Below are 13,480 nucleotides of genomic sequence, written 5' to 3'. Positions count from 1 at the left end.
GACTCATAGTCCAGTCACTTTATGAAAAAAGGTTGAACAAATTGCAACAGAAGCAAACTCAACTGATTTTGTATTCTCAACATGACCTGAGTGAGGGAAAAAAAGCCCCAAAGAATCCCATTAGGGGAACGTTTCGAAAAAGACCCAAATATAGCCCATTCATACGCCTATTAATTATTTTTCTCACATGAATAGGGTAAAATTTTTAACCTTTAGATATCTTCATGAAAATTACTGTGCTGATTACTTACATTAAGACAAATAACAAATGTATTACAAGTTTTGAAAATGTTTTGAAATTCTTTGTCAACATGAGCAAACAGTGCATAATCTAATTAAAGTATGGCTAATTTGCATACATACAACACCAGATGTAAACATTGGATATAGCAGGTGAAAATGTCTTGTTCAGTCTTGTTGACATATTACAGTTAGGCACACGGTAGCTTAATGAGCTAGGGCGCTTAGGCTACCATGTAAAACAAGTGCTTCCTGCAGCAACGGGTTTGTATCCAGTCCACGTCCTTTGCTGCAAGTCCTTCCATCTCTCCATCCCCCTTTCACAAATATCTCTCTATCTATCATTAAAGATGAAATTGCCAAGAATATTTTTTTTAAAGAACTGTTCCATCAAAACAACCATCAGAAGTTGAGCTGTCACCTCCTTAAGGTGGTGGCAGTCATCTTGAAAAATAGCTGCGATCTTCAAATTTCAAGTGGTTTCTTGTCAAGTGACCGATGGAGACAACTCATCCCAATTTTCATGCTGGTACCACCACAGCACCTTTATATATACATGTACTGTCAAAACTAGGGATGTCATGATTACTTGTTTTCACAATTAATCGTGGTATTAAACGCCACAATTAATTAATCGTAAAGATTCCTAAATACCGTCACTTTCCAAAAAAGATTATGTTGGAATGGCAGATGTGCACCAAAGTGAAGGTAAATGTAAGAAATACTGGTCCATTTACCTAGCGTAACGTACAATTGGTAGAAATTTAAATGTTAGCGTGTCATTTGTGATATAAAAAAAAAAATAGATGACAATTAATGATTTGAATATTTAAACACTTCCCCTGGAGGATTAATCATTGGTTATATATTAATAGTAGATACTTTAAATATTTAGTGAAAATACTTAGTAATGCACATGGATGCAAACAGCGCGCCGAAAAGCGAAACTCGCTTTTTTCATGACCAATTAGGTGACTTGTGTGAATTGTTCAGATCCGAAGAGTTTTTGTTTTTGGGAGGGGGGGGGGGGTCTCAGCGTCTCAGCTCGGGTCAGTAAAATGTTTTTCTAACAGGCTGACAGTGACAATCACGTGAAACTGAGGCGAACTCATTCATGGTTGTCTCTGATTATACTGATAACAGCCGACCTCCAATGTAGACGCGCGACGTGCGCGCTCATTAAAGCGGCGCGTATCCGTGTGCAGTCGGTGCGACGGCGACGCCGTTTTTCCCCCCGTGCACCGTGGAGCTGTGGCCGCGGACATGCACGGTTCCCTACGTTGCTGTGTCAGGCAGGTGTTTCCACGGAGCTCTGCCCCGTTTCAGAGGTGCAGGAAGCCCTGAGTGGAAAGACGTCACCTCCGCGATGTAGAATGTGTTCAATTAAAGTGAAACTAACACATTATATAGGCCTATATGTCCATTACACACTGAATGAAACATCCCATGTCTTTATTTATTCAGTTTATTTTAATAGTAATAATTATGACTAACATTCAGTGAAGACCTAAAAATCAGTATCTCCAAAATGGAAATATTGCAAAGGAATTTTTTTTTTTTAAGCATTTTTAATATAGAAATGTTGGCCTTCTGAAAACTATGTCCATCTATATGCACTCAATACTTGGTTGGGGTTGAACTACTGGAAATTGACTTTTCCGTGATATTGCAATGTACTTATTTGTTAATGGTGAGCCCCCCCCCCCCGGGAAATTCCTCTCTTTTTTGGTCCTGACCCGTTTGCATCCCTGAATGCAATTATATTTGATTTTACACATTCATACAGTATGTTGTGAAATTAATGAATGCATAATAATCGCAACACCGTGATTATTTCTCTGGCAATCGTACAAAGAAAATCTATAATCGTGACATCCCTAGTCAAAACGGTGGGATTTATGCAAATTATCTCATGTTAACAAACTATTTCAAAAAACTTTTGTTTGTTTTAATGTAAGTAATCAACTGGGTACCCCATCACGTGAGAAAAATAATTAATAGGCGTATGAATGGGCTATATTTTGGTCTTTTTTAAAACTTTCCCCTAATGGGATTCTTCTGTTGAGTTTGCTTCTGTTGCAATTTGTTCAAGGTTGACCCCCATTTTGGCTTAAAATTACTGGACTGTCACGTGTAACAACATCAACCGATGTTCATCTCCTCAGGTATGAGACACGCCATCTATGACAAGCTGGACGACGATGGGCTGATCGCACCCGGAGTGCGCGTGTCCGGCGAGGACGTGATCATCGGGAAGACGGTGACGCTGCCGGAGAACGACGATGAGCTGGACAGCACCAACCGGCGCTACACGAAGCGAGACTGCAGCACCTTCCTGCGGACCAGCGAGACCGGCATCGTGGACCAGGTCATGGTCACGCTCAACCAGGAGGGATACAAGTTCTGCAAGATCAGGGTGAGGGAGCCAAAACCTCCGCCGCCGCCGCATCGACACCGTCACGCTGCTCACCGCTCGTTGCTCTTCAGGCACGTTCTGACCGTTCTGACACGCTTCTCCCCACAGGTGCGCTCGGTGCGGATCCCTCAGATCGGAGACAAGTTCGCCAGCCGACACGGACAGAAGGGAACCTGTGGAATCCAGTACCGACAGGAGGTAAACAGGAAGTCGATCGGCTGATTGATTGATCGTTTAAAGGGATAGTTCACCCAAAATTCATATTTAGGGTCCGGGCAGCTAAGCTGCCGGGAACCTATTGTATTCCTAGGAATTCTTTCTTCTTCTTCTTCTTCTTCCTCTTCTTCTTCTTCCAAGGAAGTCATACTTCCCATGGGTGAAAACTCACCAAACTTCACAGAAACATCCAAACCCATGCCAGATTCACTCAACTCCAAGGACATGTGCCCCCCCCCCTCCTAGGGGGGGCACAATAAGCGTTTAAATTTAAAAACTTAAAAAATTCCTACCAAACCAACGGTAGATGCTAAAGTTTTGAAACTTCACCACAATGTAGCCTCAATACTGCTGAAACTTTTGTCCACTTAAACTTATTACAAATTATGAAGTCCATCACTCTGTTTTTTTCAATAACTGTAAAACTTTTAAAATGTATCTCCTCCCACAATTTTTGCTCAATTGACACCAAACTTGCTACAGAGCATCTCCAGACTGTCCTCCACAATACTTGTTTCTCGGATTTTTGATTAAGCAAATATTGAGCCTACAGTGCATGAAAACGTTTGACTGTAAACAGTACTGTAAACATATACCATCAAATTCTTGCTAAATACATTTTCAATCTTCCTGAAAAAAAATGAGAATATTCTGGAGTCATGGTTGATGAAGTTTGGCAAATATCAGAATTTTATCTCAAAAACTGAATTTTTGAGAACATTTTGAATTCTGCTCTCATGGGAACAACTGCAGTCAATGTGAGACTGGAATTTTTAAACATCAGGTTTTCTATTTTTTTTTTTTTATTTAGCCTTTATTTAACCAGGTAAAAGACCCGTTGAGATCGAGATCTCATTTTCAAGGGCGACCTGGCCAAGAGGGCAGCAGCAGGGTTTCCGCTACATGTAATTGATCGTGGCGCACCGCCACGGCAAAATAAAAGCCGCCACACCTTCAGAATGATGATTTTTTTTTTTTTTTAATGTTAAAACAATGTAAAGTGCACTGTCCCTGTTTTCAAATAAACTTATTATTATTATTATTATTATTATTATAAAGCAGGTTTTCCACTAGGGGTTGCACAGACTAGTCCCCTGCTCCACAATGACGTTTTGAGCTTGACGTCGACTAGTCGCTGATCATGTAACAGTAGGCTACAAGAGTAGCGGCTTGAAACAACAGCTGAGTGCGCTGAATGAAAAAAATACGAGCGCCGTCAAGCTGGATAGAACGAGGTCGTACCAGACAGGAAGTCAGGCACAGAAAAGGCGAGAGAATCCGGTCAATTTTCAAAATAAATTAAATGATGATTAAGTTTGCTTGTCCGTCTATAAATATTTGTCAGTTGCGTCTGCACACAAGACACATCCATAGGCTACATACAGGCTAGAGACAGACCTGTGTGTGTGGAAAACCGAGTAGCTACAGACGGGTCGATGTTTGACCGGCGTGGAGAGAGAGAGCAGGAGAAACTGCCGCTTCCGTGGCCAGTGTGTCCGGGCTGCAGGCAATTAAAAAAAAAAAAAAAAAAAACTCCGCTCATATCGACAGCTTTACGCCGCGCACAACAACAACAGCAGCAACCAACCAGGAAAAACAAAAACTGTGAGTGAAACTGTGAGTGAGCAGGACTGTGATGGTGACGAGGCCTGTGTGTGTCGTTTTCCTCCCTAATTGTTTAATGAACAGTAGCTACAGTATTTTCTTTTGCACCTGTAGGCTATATGTTACAAAACAAACTGATTTACAGTTTGTTGTTTATAAAGCTGCTGTTCTGTGGACTCATTTCTGTGCGTGAGCTGTCAGTCAGTGAATACAGATTGTTGCAGAGCATTTCCCTCCTCCTGGGATTTTAGTTATGATGGGAAAAATATGAATGACATCATCAGCGACTAGTCGACGATCCGGTCGCGCGCACCCCACCCCCCCCCCCCCCCCGTCGATCAGACCACCCTTGCCGCCACTCTTTAAAAAAATCCTGGAGGAAACACTGAGCAGCACACGTCGTCAACATTATAAATTACAAAATACAATATACAACAATATACATTACAGTATTACATTATATTAAATTCTCTTATGAAGCAAAACACTTATCATTAAAAACAAATCACCAACATTTCCATGCTGTCAAGATGCAATTTGTGTATTATCAGATTTTTGTTTAGATAACTGAATTTCTGACATTTTGACCATTTCATCACAACAGCTGCCTGGGCACTGACTCCATGAGTGGATAAATGAAGCTACACAGCAGGTCTCACTACCAGCTAATTAGCTCAGCGAGTTAGGAGCTGGTTCTTGGTGTCAGAGATTGTGAGTTCGAGACCCAGCAAGGGTGATGATGATGATGATGACTGATCAAAATGTCAGATGTCCTCAACATGAAATACAAGACAGTTGTACTGATGGTGGCATCACAGCAAGCCTCTAAATTTAAAAAAAAAACAAATAGCTTGGACTGGACCATGTGCGAAGGCTCCTAACATATTAGACTCATAGTAGATGTTTGACAAATACAGATTTTTCTTTTTACTGTGGTTTCAAATCTGCCTGCACGACAGTGAATGGTTTACTCAATTTGTGAAGCCACTGTTAAACTGCCACTTGTCAATTAGCTCAGTGCGATAGACAACGGTCTTTGGTTCCACGGGTTGTGGGTTCAATCCTCAACGGGTGCAAATTGAACATTATAAGGTCAACTGTCTTGTCTTCCTATTCTCCTGTTTGTTGCTCAGAATTTGCCTAAATTTGCCAAAATTAGGCCGGACCCGACCCATTGCTGCGCAGCAGCTATAATTCACTCATTATCTACTCACCCTCATGTGGACTAAGGGTTGGGAGAAGTTTCAGAGTCCTCCGTGGCTTCTCTGAGTTACAGCGGGGCTCCGTGCAGCACTGCATGTCCATATGACGGTTGAGAACGGAGCTCACTTTTCTTCGTCCAAAAAGACACACCAAAAAACATCCAAATACCTCCATAGTGCTCGTCTGTAATGTCCCTCTTGTATTGAAGCCCCGACATGAGAAATTGTTCCGAAAAAAATTAAATAAGTCTATATTTTAAACTTGTTTGTAGCGGAAGCTCCCAGTGTTGCTCTTCCTGGTCCGTCCAAATCTCGCGAGATTCCGGCAAAGCAACACTGGGAGCTTTCGCTACAAACAAGCTTAAAACATAGACTTATTAAATTTTTTTCGGAACAATTTCTCATTAGGGGCTTCAATACAAGAGGGACATTACAGACGAGCAGCATGGAGGTATTTGGATGTTTTTTGGTGTGTCTTTTTGGACGAAGAAAAGTGAGCTCCGTTCTCAACCGTCATATGGACATGCAGTGCTGCACGGAGCCCCGCTGTAACTCAGGCTGTCTTTACACTGCAGGACTTGATGCCCAATTCCGATTTGTTGCCTATATCCGATTTTTTTTGACTGTCTATTTACATGTTCTATCAGAAGTGACCCATATCTGATCATTTGCATTTACACCTGCTGCTTGCATGAAACAACCCGCTGGAAATAAACTAGTGATTTTTTCTTTTTTAATAGGCTACAGGAGATTGTCACGTTATGATTCCATAATATTTTTAAACAAAGGTGAGTCTGGTGTTCAGAGTTTATATCCAACACGTCACTTACAAAGTGAACGTTACAAAATAACGTTAGTGAAGTGGCTGCGTGGAGCGGAGCTGCTGATGAGCAGCTGACAGTAACAGTAATGTTGTGCCACCGTTCGATCCTCCGTCGCTCACGTAGTGAGGACGGGACAGCCTCTTGGACATATTTGTGTAGGCTACATTGTTTGTTTTTCCTCTCTTGATTTCTTATCGGCTCGGTTCAGTTTTTGCCGGTAGGAAAACGTGAAATCTGGTGTTTATCTTGCGCGCTCTCTTTTTTCACACTCTCTCGCTTGCCCTCGTATCGATCTGCATCAAAATGAATGTTACTGTAGGCTTATATGAAAACAAGAACTAGTGAGGGGGGAAAAAACAGACGCGCGGACACCACGGAAATGAAACACTGTAACTCCTGTGACAGTGACCACAGCTGACCACAGCTGACCACGGTAGTCCAGGTCAGCCCCACGTGTCAATCACGGGCTACAGAGGTTCAGCGAGATGCGTGAGCACGTGAATTAATATTATCATTGATGACGTATGACACGCATTGCCAGGAGAGATCCGATCTGTCTGTTTAGACTGCAGACGTATTGGCAGATATCCGATTTGTATCTGATTTATTTCCACATATAACGGGGGCCTGAATCTGATCTGACAATATCCGATTCAATGCGCATTTGTCCCGTTTACACATTCATGTTACAGATCCGATCTGAGCCACTTGAGAGGAAAAAATCGGAATTGGCCCACTTGAACCATGCAGTGTAAAGACAGCCTCAGAGAAGGCAGCCCTTATAGAAAATGAGTGAAATTTTAATTTTGGGTGAACTATCCCTTTAATCTCTTAATAAACTCTCTGCACTGAGTTTGACCCTGGCGATGTGTGTGCTGTGTTCAAGGACATGCCGTTCACCTGCGAGGGAATCACGCCTGACATCATCATCAACCCTCACGCCATCCCGTCCAGAATGACGGTCGGCCATCTGATCGAGTGTCTGCAGGGCAAGGTACCGATCAATCGCTCTGATCAATAATAAAGTCTGAAGTTGTGATCGATCGTGCTCTACTTTTAACCTTCAGATATGATGTAGTTATTCTAACTTATTCTTCCCTTTAAAGGATTGTAACAACTTCTATATTATTCTACTTTTACTCTTCAGATATTGTTTCATCTGTATTAGTAATGGTTCAACAATGTTTTCAAGCTGTCAGTTTTAAATATATTTGAGTAGACTTCAGACTTTCAATTTCTTCATACTAATCTTCACAAATTAATAATTTCCAACCATTTCCTACTCGTCATATTTTTTCATCTCTTCAAGATTGCTTCTTGCTTCAGTTTCTTCACTTAATTCAGCATTGTTTCAACAATTTATTCAGCTCATTCAGCTTCCAGCTTTCAGCATTCACCCGTATTTCCTTCAGGAAATGCATTTTCTAGTAAACAAGTAAAGTCTAAAGTCTGCCGGTGTGATCGATCGTGTATTGATACTCTGACTGTTTTGATCAGGTGTCGGCCAACAAAGGCGAGATCGGCGACGCAACGCCGTTCAACGACGCCGTGAACGTGCAGAAGGTGTCGAACCTGCTGTCGGAGTACGGCTACCACCTGAGAGGAAACGAGGTCAGCGTGAGGTCACACTCTGTCGACGTGATGATGTCACTGTGATGATGTCAGCATGCCTGTCCCTCATTGGTTGCCGGTCTGTGTTCAGGTTTTGTACAACGGCTTCACGGGGAGGAAGCTGACGTCTCAGATCTTCATCGGCCCGACGTACTACCAGCGTCTGAAGCACATGGTCGACGACAAGATCCACTCGCGGGCGCGCGGCCCCGTGCAGATCCTCAACCGGCAGCCGATGGAGGGCCGGTCGCGGTGAGTGGCCTGAGAATCGATTCACATAAGAATCGCAATTCTCATTTAATGCGATTCAGAATCGATATAAAATGTCAACAACTCCACAAGGCTCTGGTGGACAAGTTGTGACCTGCACATTCACCACGCTATGAGATGATAACACAACGTTACCCCACAGAGTTGTTTTAGAGGGAAATTCATGCAAAACCACTGCAGCACGTTGCCTTCAGGGACAGTTTTTCATCAAGCAGTCTCCGTATTTCCATCTAAAACAACTCTGTCTGGTAACGTTGTGTTATTATCTCATAGCGTGGTGAATGTGCAGGTCACAACTTGTCCACCAGAGCGTTGTGGAGTTGTTGGATTGTGTGTTTGATGAGTTTGATGAGGGAAACCAAGAAATCCCATGAGCCTCCGTAGCATAGCTCTGAGCAGCTCACGGCTCTGCTCCGCCGCTCTAAAAATAGCTTGCACCGACAATTAAAGGTAATGAACCTACTGCTATGACTATAGGGATTATGGCAATGGGACTATTTGCCAAAATGTTGAACTATCCCTTTAATAAAGAGGCACTTTTAATTTTGTTACTTCAGCAATATGTGATATTGTTTTTATGCAACAGTTTCAAAACATGGATAAATGTTTAAAACTCAATAAATGTGAAAAAGACACTTAAGTCATTCTGTCTTGCAAAGCAGACTGGAGTAGATGATGAGGATCCTTTCACACCGATAGACTGAAGCAGAAATCGTTAGGAATCAAATAGTTTTGAATCAAAAATCGATTTTGAATCGAATCGTAACCCCAAAACTCAGAATCGAATCGAATCGTGAGATAGTAATAGATTCCCATCCCTGCTGTTCACTGTGTGTCCGTCTGTCTAACCCGTCTCTGTCCCCTGTCTGTCCTCAGCGACGGCGGCCTGCGTTTCGGCGAGATGGAGCGTGACTGTCAGATCGCTCACGGCGCCGCTCAGTTCCTGCGCGAGCGCCTGTTCGAGGCGTCGGACCCGTACCAGGTCCACGTCTGCAACCTGTGTGGACTGATGGCCATCGCCAACACGCGCACGCACACGTACGAGTGTCGAGGCTGCCGCAACAAGACGCAGGTAAATAAACGCCACAGACAGCTGGTCACACGATCAATAACCAATCAAAAAATGGACTCGATCGATAACGACTCTCTCTGCTGGTTTCAGATCTCTCTGGTCCGGATGCCGTACGCGTGTAAACTCCTCTTCCAGGAGTTGATGTCCATGAGCATCGCCCCGCGCATGATGACGTCATAGAGCCATCAGGCCAAGTGTGACATCATCAGCAGGAAGTGGAAGTTTAGTTTCATGTTTTTATATTTTTGTGTTTCCATCTTTGTTTTTGTTAGTGAATAAATCAGATTTTTGGGTCACATGATCTGTTCTTGACTCCTCATTGGTCGACAGACGAGACTGTTGGTTATCTACTAAGTCAGTGTTGGCTCAATGATCAATAGAGAAGCTTGTGTCTGCAGTAAGGATGTCACGATAACTTGTTTTCACAGTTAATCGTGGTATTAAACACCCCAATTAATTAATCGTAAAGATTCCTAAATATCGTCACTTCCCAAATAAGATTATGTCGGAACCATATCGGCAGATGTGGCGCCAAAATAAAGGTAAATGCTCAGATACTGGTCCATTTAACTAACGTAACATTGAATTGGTAGAAAATTTAAATGTTGGCATGTCATTTGTATTTAAAAAAAAACAACTAAACAAAACAAAACGACTAAAATTTGGTCTAGATGACAATTTATGGCCTGAATATTTCAAACAGTTCCACTGGGCGATTAATAATTAGTCATATATTAATAGATACTTGAAATATTTTGTGTAAACAATGAGTATTGTAATTATATTTTGACTATATTTGATTTTACACATTCATAGTGTTGTGAAATTAATTAATGCATAATAATCGTGATAATCGTAATACCGTGATTATTTCTCTGACAATAATCGTACCAAGAAAATGTATAATCCTGGACAGTATGGATGGCAGTAGGAACGTGAGTATCGAACGTGAATCACATTGTTCATTTAATGTCATAAAAGTTTTTGTCGAAAATGTATCTCACAGTGTAACGACCGTTTGACCATAAAACGTTTACTACGAAAGTCTTATATGCACGTTGTCAAATACAGTAATATATAATATATAATATTGATGTTTTTGGAAGCTGGCTTGGCCGACACATTTTGTTTAAGTTAATGAAACCAAGATACTTTTAATACTGTGTGCTTAAATTAAACAGAAATAAAATTATAGGCTGTGTGTGGGCCAACGTGTTCATAAAATATCAAATGTCATACTGTTGTTGTGGAAACATTGGCCCACACTGTCAGATACATTTTTGACAAAAACTTTAATGACATTAAACGACCAATGTGATTCACGTTCAATACTCACGTTCCTACTGCCATCCATACTGTTCATATTTCGTATCTGTCATATCTGTATCCATGTAGTCTATGTGAAACTCGGGTATACTCAGTATACTCAAAGTGGGAGGGTTGACAGGGTTCAAGGTGGTCCCCAACTTTTTCTTGAAATTTTACCACTTTTTCCTAGAATTTTTTCACTTTTTTAATTATTGTTTTTATTTTTTTTTATTTTATTTTATTTTTTTATTTTACCACTTTTCCTAGAATATTTTTCAGAAATTTTATCAGTTACTTCTCAAATTTTCTGTTCTACTTTTTACTTTTTTTTCAAAGAAATGTTACCCCTTTTGTATTATTGTTTGCCCCCCATTTTTTGAGAAATTTTACCACATTTTTCTATAATATTTTGAAAATTTTTACCACTTCTTCTAGAAAATTTTACCAGTTTCTTCTCAATTTTAAAAAAACAACTTTTTACTATATTATTTTTTTACTTTTACCACTTTTTTTTTTATTATTGTTTGACTTTTTTTTTTTTTAATTTTACCACTTTTTCTGAGAAATTTAACTGATTTTTCTAAAAAAAAAAAAAAAAAAAAAAAAAATTGCAAAATTGTACCACTTTTTTCCAGAAATTTCTCTATAATCTTTCAAAAATGTACACCTGATTGATTGTTTGCGTAATTCTGTTTTTTTTGTCCAATGGGGGTCTGTGGTCTAATTTGTGTCAATTTTGGGGTCCTTGACATAAAACAGTTTGAGAAACACCACATTAACATACAAAACCAATACTAACCCCATGCAATAGAACATTTAAAAGCATTCCAAGCTTCATAAACAATTAGATCTTGGCGTTTTATTTGGATTTTGCCCTGTCAAAAAACCATAGTGCAGGTCCAGACTGTACAGTTGCAATTTTACAGTCAACCACTAGGTGGCAGCCATATACTATTGGATCAATACTAATATTGACTGACCATCATTGATAATTGTATGGTGAACTATCAGGTTATTGGTGAATCAATCAACCCAATTATTGTTTACACTGAACCTCGTTAATCTGAGCTGAAGAGTTGGACGAGGTGAAAATAATATCAACATTGATCAGTTTGACCCAATAAAAGGCTGTTTCTGCCTTTATTGTCACAATAGTTTTTATTCAAGTAATAAACATGAAACAGGAGGTTGATGTATTTGAGGTGAAAGTTTGAAGATATCGAATCAGTAAGTTTGAACTTTAGGGCAGAAAGTGACACTGAAGCAGAGAATCGTCAGCTTTTACATTTGATTCAATAATGTCTGTCTATATTATTATTATATTAGAGCCTTGATGAGTCTGATCTTGTCTCCACTGAGCAGCTGAGTTCACATTTCATTCTGTAAAAGTATAACCTCAAGGCATCATCGCATGTATACCAGAGATTAACTTTCCTGAACATGCTGACAGCCTAATTGCTCCCTGGTATTTTCTACTTTCTTTGTGTTTGTGGAAAACGAGGCCAACACCCTCTGAAACACAAGTCTCCTCTTGTTGGATACCAGAGTTTTAACCTTGTGTCTAGAAAGGAAGGAATAAAAATCTGGCTTCCAGCGATGAATCGGCTTCAGATTGAAATGGCTGCATTAGTTACATGAAGACGTTTTCCAGCGGTGCAGATTGAAGGACGAACCTGCTGCTGCTGATTCCGGTCTCAGATTCTCAGATTCGACTCCTGCTTCTCTTAGATTTGCAAAAGTGTTTTCAAATGCCTTTATTATAGGAACAGAGTGAGTAACAAGGCAGCAGAACTGTGGTGAACCACCAAACATCATGACAGTGAAATACAGTTTCATTCATTCAGAAAGAAACAAACTTAGAAGAAAGGGTTAAATGTATTTTAAAGGCATACGCCAACATTTTCTTTCGTGTCTTGCCTCACTCCCGAGTCCATGACCAGCAGATAGACACCATCCTTTCCACTGTGCGGGCAGAGCTGGCGCACCGCTAATTAGCTTAGCTCAAATGCTGGAAGTGTATGGGTAGTGTTAGCCTGCCTCCTACCCGAGCCGAAATCAGCAGTCAGAAGCTGATTTCATTTTAGCTCTAAACTCTGTAAATATATCTATATATTTACCGACATTTCAAACATTTTTAGGCGAGAAATTAGCCGTTTAGATCAGCAGTGTGTCGTTAATTTGTCTAAATACCAGCTGTTTACAATTTTGTTGGGAGGAATTTGACGCTACTCAAGCTAGCCGTTGTGACCAACGCACTTCCGGTTACTTTCACAAAATAAAACATGCGTTGCCCTTTACAGAAAACCATGACGATAGAATTTGTGCTTTTACTTTGAAATAGGAAGCTAACCTACCCTCAATGTAGCTAGCTTGAACCGAAATAAAGCGTCTTTGCTTGAACCCTCCGTTTTGACCAATCTCGTCCCGTTACCGGCATTTGACTGCTCAAGATGCCTTACCGGAGAGTTTTGTCAGCTCTGAGAGATGAAGATCGGCCCGCCAGTTTCCGTTTAGAGTTGCTGAAGAGTTTCTCTGATGACTTTAGGTGGAGGCAGGCTAATACTACCTATACACTTCCAGTGTTTGAGCTAAGCTAATTACGGGCGATACTGCTCTATCTCCCTTGTTACTGCACGCACGCATGTTGGCGTATCCCTTTAACTGGCATCAAAAGTTTCAGAAACAAACTGATCAGAACAATACATTTACCTAATTG

At 40.8% G+C, this 13,480-nt stretch overlaps 1 protein-coding gene across 1 annotated transcript in view; it reads left to right on the top strand.

The window, feature by feature from the left end:
* polr2b (RNA polymerase II subunit B) overlaps positions 1-9,752 on the top strand; it is a 28,333-nt gene extending 18,581 nt beyond the window's left edge. The window contains exons 19-25 of the mRNA XM_085789012.1: positions 2,406-2,656; positions 2,765-2,854; positions 7,390-7,497; positions 8,001-8,114; positions 8,206-8,366; positions 9,261-9,456; positions 9,547-9,752. Of these exons, the coding sequence (XP_085645138.1) occupies positions 2,406-2,656; positions 2,765-2,854; positions 7,390-7,497; positions 8,001-8,114; positions 8,206-8,366; positions 9,261-9,456; positions 9,547-9,636 (1,010 nt within the window). The 3' untranslated portion in view covers positions 9,637-9,752. The remainder of the gene's footprint in view (positions 1-2,405; positions 2,657-2,764; positions 2,855-7,389; positions 7,498-8,000; positions 8,115-8,205; positions 8,367-9,260; positions 9,457-9,546) is intronic.
* Positions 9,753-13,480: the final 3,728 nt, after the last annotated feature.

The sequence above is a fragment of the Trachurus japonicus genome, chromosome 10 (genome assembly GCF_045865225.1).
Source record: "Trachurus japonicus isolate A0001 chromosome 10, Traja_1.0".
NCBI lineage: Eukaryota > Metazoa > Chordata > Actinopteri > Carangiformes > Carangidae > Trachurus > Trachurus japonicus.
Note: the sequence above shows the minus strand (reverse complement) of the source record. Positions and strands in the feature narration are given on the sequence as shown.